We start from the raw sequence: 15,925 nt of genomic DNA, 5'->3' as shown, positions 1-15,925 counted from the left end.
CTCACTTGGTCAAGCATCTGACTTTGGCTCAGGTCATGATCTCTGGGTCCTGGGATCCAGCCCAGTGTCAGGCTCCCTGCTCCCCTGGTTGCCAGCTTCTCCCTCTCTCTCTGCATCACCCCCTCCCTCTTCTACTCCTCCTCCTGCTTGTGCTCTGTCTCATTCTCTCAAATACATAAATAAAATCTTCAAAAAAAAATGTATTATCACTGAAGACCATTTAAAGCAATCAAATGGAGCCAAAGGGATCAAGGAGTCTGAAAAATGGAATGTTTACTATACAGACAATTCACAAAGGTTGTGTTTAATATATTACATTTTATTTACTTCACATTATTTAAACATCAATTCCCAGCTTTGTTTCCTAATTACCAGTGGTGCTTTAAAGTAAGAACAGTGAAGAAATTTTCTTTTAATGATAATATGTACTGAAAAGAAGTGAATTTGAAAAAAAAAAAAAGTTTTCAAATGTGGCTAGCATTTATGTGTGTAATCTACTGAAAAATAAACGGAAATTTCCCTTGGAACTCCAATCCCTCCTACAAAGGAAAATGTGCCTTTCGGAAGACCTACACATCTGTTTGATGTGGTGCTCATTTGAGATTTAAAATATCTGAGTTTAGCCTCTTTTAGGCTCTTTAACTTTCTTTGTATTTCAATTCCCTACTAGTGAACCAAGGAGGATAATGTTTTCACCACTTGGAAACACTGTAAGGCACATTTTTTGGAACCAACTTAATACAAAATGTTCTGAGAAGGGATTTTTTTTAATTTGAAAAATGTTCAAGCAGTTACTATTTGATTATTCCTTTTTTTCTTTCTACTTCAAATGCATTTAAATTCTTTAATCTACTGGGAATATGGTAGGCTTCTTTCATTCCCATTACAGGTCTCAAAGTCATTTTTTTTTCCATTGTGTTTTTCTTGTTTGCCAAGCCAGCCGAGTGTTCCCTCTTTATCGTTCAAAACTCAACACGGAATTATCCTCTCATGAAGAATATGCTTCATGCAAAGCTTTTGAACATCTATGGAGGAAAAGGGACTCTGATTTATGGACAGTTCTTTAGCTTTACTTTTAATTTTCCTTTTATTTTCATTGACAGCAAAATTTTCTGGAGAGTACAATCAAGATAGTGTATTCATAGAAATAACGTTACTAGAAGCTTGGTCATAAATGAGAACAGTCATAATAACGATCTCCTTTACCAAGGCATTCCACACAGAGCGATAACAGCACAATAATTAAAGAATTTGTCGTCTGTCACACAACAAATACAACAGAACTGCAATAACAAAATCATAATTTTATAAATGTCCTTATACTAAAAATAAAAGCAAAAATATGAGGTCATGCACTGAGACAAAAGCTAAAAGTGAATAGTTATAGCAAAAACATTGCAGAAGATAAAAATGTTCAAGTATTGTGAGAGGAGAGGGGAAGAATCAAATAGAAGAGCTTCAGAATAAATCAATTATATTTACTACCCTAGGACGGACACGGACATAACAGTCTTGGTCCACGAGTACTTTTCGCTGTTGGGATACATACGGTTACCCATTCGAAGGACAGATTCCATTTCCTTGGAGCATCTCTACTGTTACGAGGATGGGGTGCAATCCATTGTTTACCATGATTACAAACAGACAATAATACTTCAGGAGAAATATGCTCAAGGACAGGCCAGCGTGATGCTCCACAACAGTAGGGCCCCGGGGGTTAGGAAGCATGGACTCCAGCCCTATTTTCATCATTGTCTGTGAAAGATATTTCCCAGTCCCAAAATGAAATTTCACTTCCTGCTCTGACTTTGCTGCAATCAGGACTAGCAGAGAGCAGTAAAAATAACGGCAATAATAAAATAATTGAACATTCTCACTGATGCTTCATTTCTTTTTCTTTTTCTTTTTAAGTATCGAGAAAAGAAACTGGATCACTTAATGAAACTAAGGACTGTATAACGTTTTAGTGGGGTTGTTCCGACAGCATGGCAACGTCTTCCCCGACGTCACTAATCTACACAGTGCCCTTACACTTTGTGGTTGACTGGCATGATCACATTTGAACAGTGGCTAGTTTCTACGTGATTAGGAAAGACATGTTTCTCATGGGAGTAAAAAAATAAAATTTGTCTGTTAAATTACACATAAATATAAGGTACAAATGTATTTTTAAAATACAGATTAAAATAATCACACTTGCATTGTGTACATACGAAAATACAGTATTTCATATTCAATATACACAGACACATTTATGATAAATGCAATTATTTGGCAATGCCAGTTCTTTCAGGGGCTTTCTCTGTCCCCTATTTCCACAGATATGGAAACAAAAATGCGTGGCCAGCATCATCTCCTAGCTCTGGCGGACGTCCTGGAGCAGTTTGTTAATCTCAGCCACCAACTCGCTGGCATCCATGAGTTCGTGCTTCCCATCGTTGAGATGATTGAGCACATTGTCAAAGTCATCTTCTTCATAATTCTCGGGGATCTCCTCCATGGCCGGCAGCCACTTCGAAGAAGGCTGCACGCTGGAGTGGGTCCCAAGCGGGGGACCAGAGCTGTTGGTAGGATTTTGGAAATGGGTACTGGCCGCCCAGGCGGCCACACCTTGGGGGTAACCCACCGTCTTGGCTGGCAGGGGTCCCTTCCGACGTTCCAGAGAGTTGGACCGGTCCACCTCGCCACCCTCGGGATAGGTGTCCAGGGAAGGGGGCAAGAGGCGCTGGAACACACTGCTCATCTCCGAGAGCAGAGAGGATGTGCTGGTGTCCCCGGAGTCCTCCTCGTTTGGGGAGTCCTTCCCAAAGGTGGAAAAACTCTTCTTCTTCTCACCAGAATCTGCAGGCGGGGTGTCCTCCTCCAGACTCGGGTGCGGATGCTGCTGCTGGGGCTGTGCTGGGAAGTCCTCCCCCGGAATGAACATGTTACTCCTATAGTCGGAGGATGGCGAGGGCAGTGGTGGCATCCAACACTGGTCAGAGTGTCCCAGGACCCTGCACTCCTCCGTGCAAAGCCTCATCGCTACACCAGGGAAAGCAAACGGGGATTCGTTATCAGACCCAACATGACTCAAAATGATACAGCAAATGTCATTATACTTCTCAAAAAAAAAAAAAAAAATGGAACACTTTTAAACTACTACCATGACACTGGCCTGTTATGCTACACACTAAATGGACTACACTTCTAGGTTTCATTTGTATATCGGTTTTATGGACTGTCCTTTCTCCCCACCCTCTTTACCAAATAAGGAAAGGAGGGTTATGACTCACACACTTCTCAGGGATAAGATATCTGCTCCTCAAGTAATGAGAAAGTGGATTTATAACTTACACATGAGGATGACTGAAAAAGAGCAAAGATATGGGTGATGCAATATTTGCTGAACATAAATTCTAAAAAACTCAGGGCTATAAGGTGAAATCCACAATTTTAGAACACCACCAGATAATTTTTTTGAGTAATACTTATGCGTAGCTTTCTAGATATTGAGGTCTATCCGACCAACTTTACTTTTAATGGAGGCATATGGGAATATAAGCTATCAGGTTGTTCTCCTTATTAATCTCTCTCAGATGAATTCTAGATTATTTACTGATTTGTTACTTAATATAGCAGGTGTAAATTATCCCCAACTACCAGGCATCCATAGTTAGTCTGTTAAGAAGTCCTCTTTTAGAGGTCTGAAATGCAAATAGATGGAAAAGTCATCAAAAGCTGAAGAATATAAAAAAAAAAAATCCATTGGTTAGTTCTTCCAGTTGTTATAAAGCCTTATTGGAATGTGAGTGGCCATACTCATAGAAAATGATAGATGATACTAGAAAAACAGGAAATAAAAGAGGAGAAAAATCTCTAAATTTGCCAAATATAATAACTAAAGTACGTAACAATGAGGGAAGGCAAAAAATGTAAAAAATACTCCACAAATCACCCATATCTTTTAGTGACAATTAGGTCTCTTTGGTATCACGATTTTGTTTTAGAGCAAGTGACAGGATGCAGAAAATGCAAACTAATTATCTTACATTTGAAGAAAAACTGGATCGATACCAAGCATACCTATCTATTGAGAGCTAATTCTCTAGATCTAGCTACTTAGGAAAGATTTCTCTTCTCCCCAAATGATCCTGGAAAAGGATGATTCTTGAACAATGCCAAATCCTTTGTTGGGGGAAGCAAGTAGTCCATTATGTTTATCGCTGTATCCCTAGCACCAGGTAAAATGTCTGCATAGAATAATCAGTTACTATACATTTTCTAATCATCAGAGAAATGTAAATCAAAACCACTTGAGATTGCATTTCAAATCTGTTAGGATGGCTGTTATAAAAAAAGTAATAACAAGTGTTGACAAAAACGTAAAGAAATTGGAATACTCGTACACTGTTGCTAAGAACACAAAATGGTGCAGCCACTATGGAAAACAATTTGGAAGTTCCTCAAAAAAATAAAACTATAACCACCATATTACCCAGCGATCCCACTTCTGGGTATTTAACCAAAAGAACTAAAATCAGGATCTCTAAGAGACATTATCACTTCCCTGTTCACTGCAGTACTATTCACAGTAACCAAGATGTGTAAAAACAAAAACAAAAACAAAAAACAAAAAACAAAAAAACAACCAACCTGAATGTCCACTATTGATAAATGGATAGAAACAATGTAGTAGACGCATACAATGGAATACTACTCAGCCTTAAAATAGGAAGAAGAGTCTGCAATATGTGACATTATACTCAGTGAAATAAGCCAGTCACAGGATAAACACTCTATGTGACTCTATGTATAGAAGGTATCTATCTAAAATGAACAAACTTGTGTAAAATCCAAGAGTGGAATGGTGGTTCCCAGGAGGTGTGTGCGTGTGGGAAGTTGAAGCAATGGGGCACTGTTAATCAATGGGTATCAAGTTTTGGTTAAGCAAGAGGAGCAAGTTCTGGAGATCTGCTATACAACACTGGGCTTGTAGTTAACAATACTGGATTGTACAATTTAAAAAGCGTTAAGAGGGTAGATCTTATGTAATCAAATAACATTTTAAAGATTTATATACAAAAGAAGGAAAGTGAAGAGTAAAAGTTGTCTCTCAGAAAAAGAGAAATAGGGCACCTGGGTGGCTCAGTCTGTTAAGTGTCCAACTCTTGATTTCATGATCTCAGGGTTGTGAGGTCAAGCCCCACATCAGGCTCCAAGGCCAGCTTAAGATTCTCACTCTCTCTCTCCCTCTACCATGCACCCTTCCTTCCTTCTCTCAAAAAAAAAAAAAAAAACAAAAAAAAAAAAAGAAGGACTATGTTGAAAGGGATGGAAGTCACTGCCTTTCATCACTTAAACTTTTGGAGATGGTTCAGTTTTAAACCTACCAATTCTGGGCCTCAGTTCTTACAGAGAAGAGGTTAATCTGAGGAACAAAAATGAGAGCAGAATGTTGGACTGGTAGGAAAGCTAAAAATACAAAGAAAGCAGGGAAAATGCAGAGAGGGCGTGAGTGCTGTGGGTACAACAAAGGGCAAACCCCAAGAATCCTTGTGTACTTTTGCCATGAAGAAGGGCTAAGCTTAAATAAGGGTGGATGATTTAAGAACAAAAGCAGGTTTAGATGTACTGACTTCATGCATTATTACTGCCTGGAAATATTTGCTAACTATTGCTCATCATTTAATGTGGACAAAACCAAAAGGAGTTGAAAGTAACTGGAATGCCTTAATTAGCAATGAGGTTTTTCTCAGCAGCGAAATAATTCTCCAAGTGGTAATGAAATTTTTTTCCCTAATTCCCTGGGTCTCTGAAAATGGAAAGGAGATCTGTCTATCTTGTCTTACACACATCCTGTTTAGAGGGAAGGGAAACAGATCTGATGACACCTTTCATTTGTTTTCCGGCCTTTAACTCTGTGGGAAGGACTTAATTGTTGGATTGATTATTTGATTGGCTTTGTTTTTCTCTCAATATTTAATGACAGAGTGGGGAAAGAGGAAAAATCACACAGGCTTCTAAGGATCCTGCGTATGTTCAACTTTCGAAAGACCTGAACGTAATCAACATATAACCAAAAATACAATCTGGACGACTACAATGAAAGTTCAGGTTCACAAGTAATCTGGTTACAAGAAATTTTTAGACCAGGGAATGCTATTTCATAACTCTGCAAGACATAAGTGGAGCTTTAATTATACAACGGCAAATTAACATTCAAGTTCTGTAAATCCATGAAGTAGGAAACACTGATGAAGAAAAGCCAATGGAGAGAAGTTTGGGGAAAGTAATAGAGATGGGAGGGGGGCAGGGGCACAGAGTAGGGCATTGCTGTCTCATTGAGATTTTCCACCTTTCCTCTGGAGACTCAACTATTTAAAAACATTCTCAGTGCATATACATAATTCAGTGCCCCAGACGCCTCATACCGCATCCAGTAAGTTGGAGCTTATTGGCAAGTGGTGCACATGGCTAGTCTTTGTGTCTCCACTTGAAAGCTGCCAGGGGGTTAAATTTCCTCTGGGAAGGGGCTGGGGTGAGGAAGCAGAGAGCTCTTCCTTCCCATCATATGACTGTCAATTTTGTGACTGTACAATACCTTCTAGGTAGGACCTGACATAAGGAGAAAAAGTAAAAAAAAAAAGAAAAAAAAAAAATATATATATATATATGCCTAATTTCTTGTAGGCCATTTGTTCTTAAGTAAACGATGGGTTGCGTAATCAGAGGCTGCCATATGTAAAGTGAGATGATCGCTCCCCCTGTCCTCAAATAGTTTGGGATCCAGTTCTGAGTCAAGTGTAACAAAGGTAGCCCTAAGCCCCCAGCTAGTGTGCCAGGCTACATGATGCTGAAGGCATGTCAAGGAAAGAAACACTAAGAAGGCAAGTGGAAGCTGCTGTAGTTAAAGAGACACCTGAAACAACTTTTGAGAGAGGAAGGGGACTCAGAAATAGTGAAGAGAAACCAGTTTTTTTCAGGAAGAAAGGCCCCATGAGCAAAGGACTGGTGGAGACATGGCTCTGCCTATTGCAAAAGACACAAGAAAAGTTGGAACGGAGGAGAGTCAATAAGCTAGGACAGGATTTTATGGGCCTTGGAATGTCAAGGGAAGTCGTTTTATTAGGCGTTGCTGGGCAACAGAAGTCAATTACTGATTTCAAACCCCAAAAATGTAAATTAAAATGTCCTGAGAAAGTTATGCAAGCTGCGTAAGAGAAATATTTGACAAAGGGAGGAGGTGCTAGAGAATGACTATCAGGCTGTGCGCTGGTACAGTAAAGTGGCCGTGGAAGAGAGGCCACAACGGGGATATAGGCCATGACGATGGACAGAACACGGAATTAAAGAGAAATGTTGGAGTTAAGTAATTGCAGATGGCAGATTAATGAAAAGTGGAATGAGCCCAATAAAGGAGTAGCTCAAGACACAAAATCTGAAGCCTTGATAAATCATGCTGGCGCAGCTGATAGACTGGGAGAATGGAAATGTCGCAGGAGCATGCGTGGCCCTGGGGTTCAAAGCTGAATGAGTAAGGAAGAAAGTATGTTGACAAACATGAGCTAACAGACAAAAATGCTTGCTGGTCTCGCTGCTCAGAATGAAGGATGTTTCTGTGGGAATTAATAGAATGAATGACCAGAAATGACCTTGCTGGCAGGCAATGCAACGAAACATAATCTATATTTGATCACAGTTTGATGCAGGAAAAATAGTTGGAATAAGACACTCAAGTCCTAAAAATATACATGCTCTCGAAAACTGCACTGATTTCTGTTAATGGCATTCAGATGTGGACTTACATTTTTTTTTTTTCTTTTTGGAGTTGGGCTATTTCCTGGGAATATAAGTTTACAAAGCACAAGTTTTATGCTCTAATGTGCTGGCCAAAGCTGCCAGAATGAATAGCAAGCCAGAAAATGGTTGAAGTATCATCAGAATGATGGTCATAATTAAAGGATGATTATCTCTGTATAGATACTCAATATGCACATTTTTCCCCATACTAGCCAGACATGAATAAGGTTTAAAATATTTTATAAATCACTGGTAATATCCCAGTGCTCTATGCCGCCAGAATGCCTTCCCCACATGGAGGCAGGCAGCTAGGAAGAAAGAAATGTGTCTACTATAAAACAACACCGTATACCAGCAATATAGCTCTCCCACTACACGCCTAGATTAAGATTGCGTAACTATGGAGTTTTTTAAAGGACTATCTATATATTAAGTGGTGTTATTACTGATACCATAAAAGTGAACCTCTAACTTTGAAAAGAAATGTTCACTTCTAAGAAGTTAATTTAAAGCCACTCACCACGTAAGACTGTTACCCTAGACTTTACATCTACCTATTGTTGCCTCAATGACTTTATTAACACTTATTTTTATTTTATTTTATTTTTTTTAATGCAAGGGTTGGATAACTCTACTGCCGTCAACATGTCTGGCGTTGGTAGCTCTGAAAGAGGGAAAGAGAAGTCTTGCTTTTTTTCTAAACCAGGTGGGTGAGCTGTTATAATTACACAATTTCAGAATTAAAAAGGATTTTAGGGGACACCTGGGTGGCTCAGTGGTTGAGGGTCTGTCTGCCTTTGGCCCAGGGTGAAATCCCAGGGTCCTGGGATCGAGTCCCGGCACCAGGCTCCCCACAGGGACTTTGCTTCTCCCTCTGCCTGTGTCTCTGCCCCTCCTGTGTCTCTCATGAATAAGTAAATAAAACCTTTAAAAGTAAATAATAAATAAGTAAATAAGTAAGTAAATAAATAAATAAATAAATAAATAAATAAATACATAAATAAATAAATAAAAAGGATTCTAGGCATCATATAGGCCCCCAAATGGAAAGGTTATCGAAGTAGGGACAGTTACTTTCCTTTTAACTATGCCAATAAATTAAAATCTCAGTGAATAGACACCATTCAGTTTAACATATAACTTCTATAATAAAACACGGATGTTATGCCCATTATGCTACTTTTCTGTGTTACTGAAATAATGTAATTTGGGATATCTATCACCTGATTCAAAATTAGAGATCAATATTCAAAATCGAGTCCCATCAAGCATCACTGAGTCATAGAAATTCAGCCGGCTGGTTCTTTCATTTCATTGGTTTAAATAATAAAACTGGCTCTCTTTGAGCAAGCTTTCTGAGGCTAGATATAGTCCACTAGATTGTCAGAGATTTATTTCTTCCCTTAAATAGGAAGTCTATGGATCCCTTGGTGGCGCAACGGTTTGGCGCCTGCCTTTGGCCCAGGGTGCGATCCTGGAGACCCGGGATCGAATCCCACATTGGGCTCCCGGTGCATGGAGCCTGCTTCTCCCTCTGCCTGTATCTCTGCCTCTCTCTCTCTGTGTGACTATCATAAATTTAAAAAATTTAAAAAAAAATTAAAAAAAAAAAAACAAAGAAACAAAGACACTGCTGTGCAAATATTGGTTCTCATGTACCTTGGAGCCCTTGATGCTGTTAGAAGCCCTTCCCATGCATCCATCCTGCCAGAGATGCAGGACCTAGTACTGTGGTGACATAATGGAATCAGCAGCCTTCAATCACTTCATAGACTCAATTAACTAGTGGGACTCAATCAAGAATTTAGAAACAAATACATTGCTACATTTATTTATTTAAAAAAAAAAAAAAACCTGTTGCTTCATATTACTCTAGGTTGGTGTTTTTTTGTTTTTTGTTTTTTTTTTTTTAGATTTTGTTTATTTATTCATGCAAGACACACAGAGAGAGAGGCAGAGACACAGGCAGAGGGGGAAGCAGGCTCCACACAGGGAGCCCAATGTGGGACTCGATCCCAGGTCTCCAGGATGATGCCAGGCGAAGGCAGGAGCCAAACCACTGAGCCACCCAGGGATCCCCAGGTTAGTGTTCAAGAGTATGAGGATTGGTCCAAATCTCGCCTCTACCACAACAAACTGCCTGATTTGGGAACACATGTTTTGACCTTTATAAGCTTCAGTTTTCAAACCTAAAAGAAGCAGAAGCAGAGGAAGAAGGAGAAGGAGGAGGAGGAGGAGGAGGAGAACACTACCTTTCCTACCACCCCACTCCCATTTTTTTTTTTTGTAAATTTATTGGTGTTCAATTTGCCAACATATAGCATAACACCCAGTGCTCATCCTGCCAAGTGCCCCCCTCAGTACCTGTCACCCAGTCACCCCGCCCCCCGCCCATCTTCCCTTCCACCACCCCTAGTTCATATCCCAGAGTTAGGACTCTTCATGTTCTGTCTCCCTTTCTGATATTTCCCACTCATTTTTTCTCCTTTCCCCTTTACTCCCTGTCAATATTCTTTATATTCCCCAAATGAATGAGACCATATAATGTTTGTCCTTCTCCGATTGACATTTCACTCAGCATAATACCCTCCAGTTCCATCCATGTCGAAGCAAATGGTACCACCCCACTCCTGATTCCTAAGTCTGTTGAAGTGTTGGGAGACAGAAGGCAGGTACCCAAGTCCTCATGGACCCTAGGGAAGTGTAGGGACAAAGTGAGTTAATATGGGCGGCAACTATCACCATCAGCACTAGAACTTTCTTGGCAGTGCTTTCACCTGCATTTCCGTGGCTCTCTGAAGCTCCTTCACGACTCTTTCCTAAACTCCCTTTCTTATCCATATTTAGAAAATAGACGTTTGATGGACACATATGGGTAATTGTTTTGTTCTGCCTTTTTTGCATTTATCAAATGGCAGTCATTTTATCAACATTCAATGGACTTTAGAAACGTTAAGTAGGGGATGCCTGGGTGGCTCAGCGGTTTAGGGCCTGCCTTTGGCTGGGGGCATAGTCCTGGAGTCCCGGGATCAAGTCCCATATTGGGCTCCCTGTGGGGCCTGCTTCTCCCTCTTCCTGTGTCTCTGCCTCTCTCTCTCTCTCTCTGTGTCTCTCATGAATAAATAAAATCTTTAAAAAAAAAAAAAGAAAAGAAATGTTAAGTAGCCAAAGCAACACTGATGTGCCCCTAAGAGTCGATTTAATTTCCCCAACTCTGGCAACAGGGTTGCTCCAATGAGGTAGTCAGGATCTACCCAGTTGATTCAGAGAGTTTCTATTGCACAACTTGGGGGAAGGGGGGGCTCTAAGGAAAACGTGGCTCATAACTTCCTAGGATCGCCTCCACCTGGCTTATGTACCTCTAAACTCCCCTCTTAAACTCTTGTTCTTCTTCCACTACAGTGGAGATAGAAAATGAAAGGTGGCAAAAAATATTCTGTGCTCACCACCCACCAAGATGCATTCTTTGTCCTATTTTTGGTGATTGAGGTGGTACCATTTCCTAGCGTATTTTAATCTCTGATTCTGTGAGTTGGTTCCCATCACAGGAAATGTGTGTCCTCCAAATTATAGTCCAGTTCACCACCAGGCACCAAAACAGGCTGTTTGAATAACAACCACCACCCAGTAATTTCATAAAGAGTTGCCCAAGACTGTCCTGTGGCAGGCCTGGATGGAGGGGGCAGGAAGAGGAAAGAAGTGGTGTGGCTTTTTCTAGCCTCCTCCCCTCACTCCTTTCTTCTTGTTCTGCTAAGCTCTGATGGCTGCTCCTTCTCTACCAACAGTTTAACATGAATTTTAAAGGAAAAGATTCTGGGGCAGCCCGGGGGGCTCCGCGGTTGAGCGCTGCCTTCAGCTCAGGGTGTGACCCGAGGTCCTGGGATCGAGTCCCGCATCGGGCTCCCCGCATGGAGCCTGCTTCTCCCTTGGCCTGTCTCTCATGAATAAATAAGTAAAATCTTAAAAAGAAAAAAAAGAAAAAGATGCTGAAGTGTTCCAGGTCCTGTTCATTGTTAGCAGTGTACACACGACAGGTCCTTCAGGGCAAAGGACAAAGAAAAATACAAGCGTGGGAGAAACCGTTACTTCGTGGGTGTAGCAGGTCTGGAAATAAGGACCTAGCACCCCCGCCACCCTCTTACCTGCCGGAATTCTTCCATCAGTAAGAAACAGGTCACTGAATCCTTCACCCAGCAGCCTGTCAATTGGTGAATCTCGCCCCAAATCATAATCACTGTCTCCTGCTTCACTGTCACCACGGCCACTGTCTTTCAAGCTAAATTTGTCCATGTCTTGGAGGGCGTATCTAGAAAGATGAATCAGAGAAAGCTTGGGTTTTACTCTTCTGCATTCACGTTACTGGAGACTCAACAGGCAATAAACAGAAAGGTCATTCATACCTATAGCTCCTGGAATATTTGTTGCCTCGAAAACTTGGCCTTGGCTGATATTGCCCCTGGTGGAGCATTGAGAGAAGCTGGGAGACCTGCTGGAAACCAAACAGACAAGAACTGATTTCTTGGAAACAAACCCCACCCCACCCCCCATACTCAAAAGCTGCAAGCAAGGGAAAAACAGTTGCTCACTAGTTCGTCCCAACTGAACACGTCACCTGTGTGTTAAAGGGCTGCATTTGCTGGAAGGTGGCGGACCTATGCAGGCAGCCACCACGTGGAACTGAACACCCCCCAGAGAGCTTTCAATGACCTCATACACTGGCTTTTTCTTTTGGAAAGAGAACTCCTTGCTAAACAACAGCTTGTTTTCCTTTATCTTCTAGGGCAGATTAAAGTGACCAGCTATCAAAATATCTGGGAAATGTCATGAAATACAACAACTCGAACACATGCAGCTGAAATCATGCCAGAAAAATCACAAAAGTCGAACAAATGTGACATGCATTCAGATGGCATTCTGGAGGCCTCAGTTTTTTGTTTTTTGTTTTTTCTCCTTGTGGTTTTATTTTGGTTTGTTTTTTTTTGTTTTTGTTTTTGTTTTTTTTTCTTTTCTTTTTTTTTTTTTTTTTTTTTTGGTTAGGAAGGAACCACAACTATGCAAATAAAACAAGTCCATTTATACTTGGCCCCCAGTACCTTAATCTGGGAAGTAACGGTAATTCTAATTAGACAGTCACTGAGGACCTTCACATTTATTTTTCAGTATTAGACATAAACCCATGCAAGCAAATTCTTTAAGGAAAACCAAACAGCAGGCTGAGGTATGCATACCTGCTACGTACACACAACGCAACCTGTATCCAATGTGATTTGAATATTGTTAAGAGTTGCTGTCTACTTCTCAATGGAAACATGGCTAACCCATAAGGCAGCTCGTGAACCCTAGGAGCTGACTGGGTCGGTGAAGGGATGCAGAGAATGATCTTACCTCAACAGCCGGAGTGGCATGGGTGAGCTCTAGGGAGAAATTCTCTGGCACGTGGTTGGACGAGATGGTCACCAAACTGTTGAGGGACTGGTGACTGTGGTGACTCTGCCGGCTGCCCATCTGCCCTCTTTCCAAGGTTGGAGAGGAAGACGGAGATGACCTGTGATGAGACCTGATGGGCAGAGTGCCATTCATGGTAGGCACCAGCGTAATGTCCCCTTTGTGAATCTGCCTGGATGGCCTCTTCGGGTGGTGCTGGTAAGTGGATTCGGCCACCCTGCAGTTGTAGGATCTAGTGTCCTTCTTTTCTCGGTTACACCGAGTTGCAAACAGCACCATGATGACCAACAGCACGGCACAAATTGCTCCTAGGGAGATTATTATAATCATGGAGACATCCAGAGACGCCTGGCTTACTGAGGTCATTGCTGTACTGGTCACGGACTCGGCGTACTCAAAGATCACGCACTTCAGGAGGACTCTGGTGTGCAGCTGAGGACTGCCCTTGTCCTGGATGACAACGGCGAGCTCCCACTCCGTGTGGGGAACCGACTCCATGCTCACGTTGGTGTGGATGTCGCATGACCGTGGGTCAATTAGGAAGGTGTTCTCCTCGTTGCCCGCTACTATGGAGCAACTGAGCTCAGCATTCACCCCGGAGTCTCTGTCAATTGCCCTGATCCTTGTGACGTGGAAGCCACTCTCGGCCCCCTTGGGTATGGAGATTTCCGCAGTGTTGTTGCGCAGCGCGGGCCCTATAACGACGGGGACGTTGTCATTCTCATCGATGACGGTGAGCACGACTGTGGTGTTGCTTGCCAGTTGCTTTGGGCTTCCTCCATCTCTTGCTTCGACCACGAAAGGGATCTGACTCACCTCCTCGTGATCGAAGATTCTGAGGGCGTAGATGGCTCCATTGGATGGGTCGATGGTCACGTAGGTCGTTATGGAGCTTCCCAGGATAAAACTCTCCAGGATGGTGTAGGTCACCTGCCCGTTTTCTCCCAGGTCGGGGTCTGTGGCTGTGACCGTGGTGATGTAGGCCCCTGGCGAGTTGTTCTCCGAGATGGCAAATTCGTACCGACTCCTCTGGAAGCGGGGTGGGTTGTCGTTTATGTCATTGATCTGAACGGTGAAATGCTTCACCGAGGACAGGCTGGGCGTCCCCTTGTCCTCGGCGATCACGGTCAAGCTGTACTCGGACCTCTTCTCCCGGTCCAGCGTGGCGTTGGTCAAGATCAGATAGTTGTTCTCGTAAGTCTTCTGAAGCTTAAAGTGGCCGTGACCGTGAAGCCTGCACACGATTTCCCCGTTCAGCCCGGAATCCTTGTCCTGAACCCTGACCAGGGCCACGAACGTGTCAACGGGGTCCCCTTCAAAGACGTAGGATATTTCCTCTTTCCCGGGGGACATGAGGTTGATGTTAATCTCCGGCCTGTTGTCATTGACGTCCACCACCTTGATGATGATCTTGCAGTGCGCCGGGATGGAATTGGGGCCCAGGTCTTGGGCCTGGACGTCGATCTCGTAGGATTTGGTGACTTCGTAGTCCACGTGCCTGAAGAGAGTCAGATGCCCCGTTTCTGAGTCGATCTTGAACGTCTCTAGGATTCTGGGGGGCACATGACTGCTGAAGGCGTAGACGACCTTCCCGTTGGCGCCCTCGTCTGGATCGGTGGCGTTGAGGTCCAGGAGCAGCGTGCCCAGCGGGGAGTCCTCGGGGAGCTGGATGACGTAAGAGGGCTGCTCGAAGGCCGGGCTGTTGTCGTTGGAGTCCGAGATGCTGATCTTGAGGACGGAGGAGCCGGACCTCTGGGGCACCCCCAGGTCGGAGGCCGTGAGCAGGAGCTCGTAGCTGGCGCGCAGCTCCCGGTCCAGCTCCCGCACCACGATGAGCTCCGCGTACTTGGCCCCATCCGTCCGGGTCCGCACCTCGATGGCGAAGAAGTCGTTGGCGGAGAGCGAGTAGGTGTGCAGGGCGTTGTCGCCCACGTCCGGGTCCGAGGCGCCGTCCAGCGGGATGCGCGTCCCCACGGCCGCGCTCTCCGAGATCTCGATGGGGATGACGGGCCGCGCGAACTGCGGGGCGTTGTCGTTGATGTCCAGCACCTCCACCTCGATGTGGAACAGCTGCAGGTGCTCGGTGGGGAGCGTGATCACGTCGAACTCGATGCAGCAGTTGAGGTTCCGCGCGCACAGCTGCTCGCGGTCGATGGGCGCGCCCACGCTGACCTCGCCCGTGTCCTCGTCCACCCGCAGCAGCGGCGCGCTGCCCCGCTGCATGGCCCGGAAGCGCACGGCCGCGCCGGGCAGCCCCCGCAGCGCCTCGGCCGCGTCCTCCGACAGCCGCGCGACCACCGAGCCCACCCGCTGCTCCTCGTAGATGCGGTACCGGAGGTTGCGGCCCAGGACGGCGCAGCCCAGCGACGCGGCGAGCAGGGCGCACAGCAGCCGGCAGCGCATGGTCGCCGCGGGGGCGCCTGGCCCGGGGGCCGCGGGGGGACGCGGGGGGACCGCGGGGGGGGCCCGGCGCGCTCGGCTCCCGCTCAGCTCCCGGCCCCGCCGCCTCCCGCACGCCCCCCGCCCCGGCTCGCGCCCCCGAGCCGCATACGCACCGCGACTCCCTCCCGGCCGGCGCGGTCCGCGGGTGTAGCCGGGTCGGCGGGTGTAGCCGGGTCGGCGGGCCCTGCTCCTGCTGCTCCTGCTGCTCCTGCTGCTCCTGCTGCTCCTGCTCCCTCCTCCCCGCCCCGCTGCGGAC

General features: G+C 44.6%; 1 protein-coding gene across 2 annotated transcripts; it reads right to left on the bottom strand.

Moving 5' to 3' along the window:
• Window positions 1-298: 298 nt before the first annotated feature.
• Window positions 299-15,645, bottom strand: PCDH18 (protocadherin 18). 2 transcript variants are annotated; one of them, XM_072788377.1, is made up of 4 exons: window positions 13,168-15,645; window positions 12,183-12,271; window positions 11,925-12,088; window positions 299-3,024 (listed from the first exon to the last, which is right to left on the bottom strand). In XM_072788377.1, exons 1-4 carry the CDS (start codon window positions 15,628-15,630, stop codon window positions 2,357-2,359), a joined length of 3,384 nt encoding a protein of 1,127 aa, XP_072644478.1. In that variant the 5' UTR covers window positions 15,631-15,645; the 3' UTR covers window positions 299-2,356. The 2 variants fall into 2 exon arrangements, with proteins under 2 accessions (XP_072644478.1, XP_072644479.1); XM_072788378.1 differs by having other exon boundaries at window positions 12,183-12,268.
• Between the last annotated feature and the right edge of the window lie 280 nt (window positions 15,646-15,925).

The sequence above is a fragment of the Canis lupus genome, chromosome 20 (genome assembly GCF_048164855.1).
Source record: "Canis lupus baileyi chromosome 20, mCanLup2.hap1, whole genome shotgun sequence".
Taxonomy (NCBI): domain Eukaryota; kingdom Metazoa; phylum Chordata; class Mammalia; order Carnivora; family Canidae; genus Canis; species Canis lupus.
This window is presented reverse-complemented; position numbering and strand designations above follow the sequence as displayed.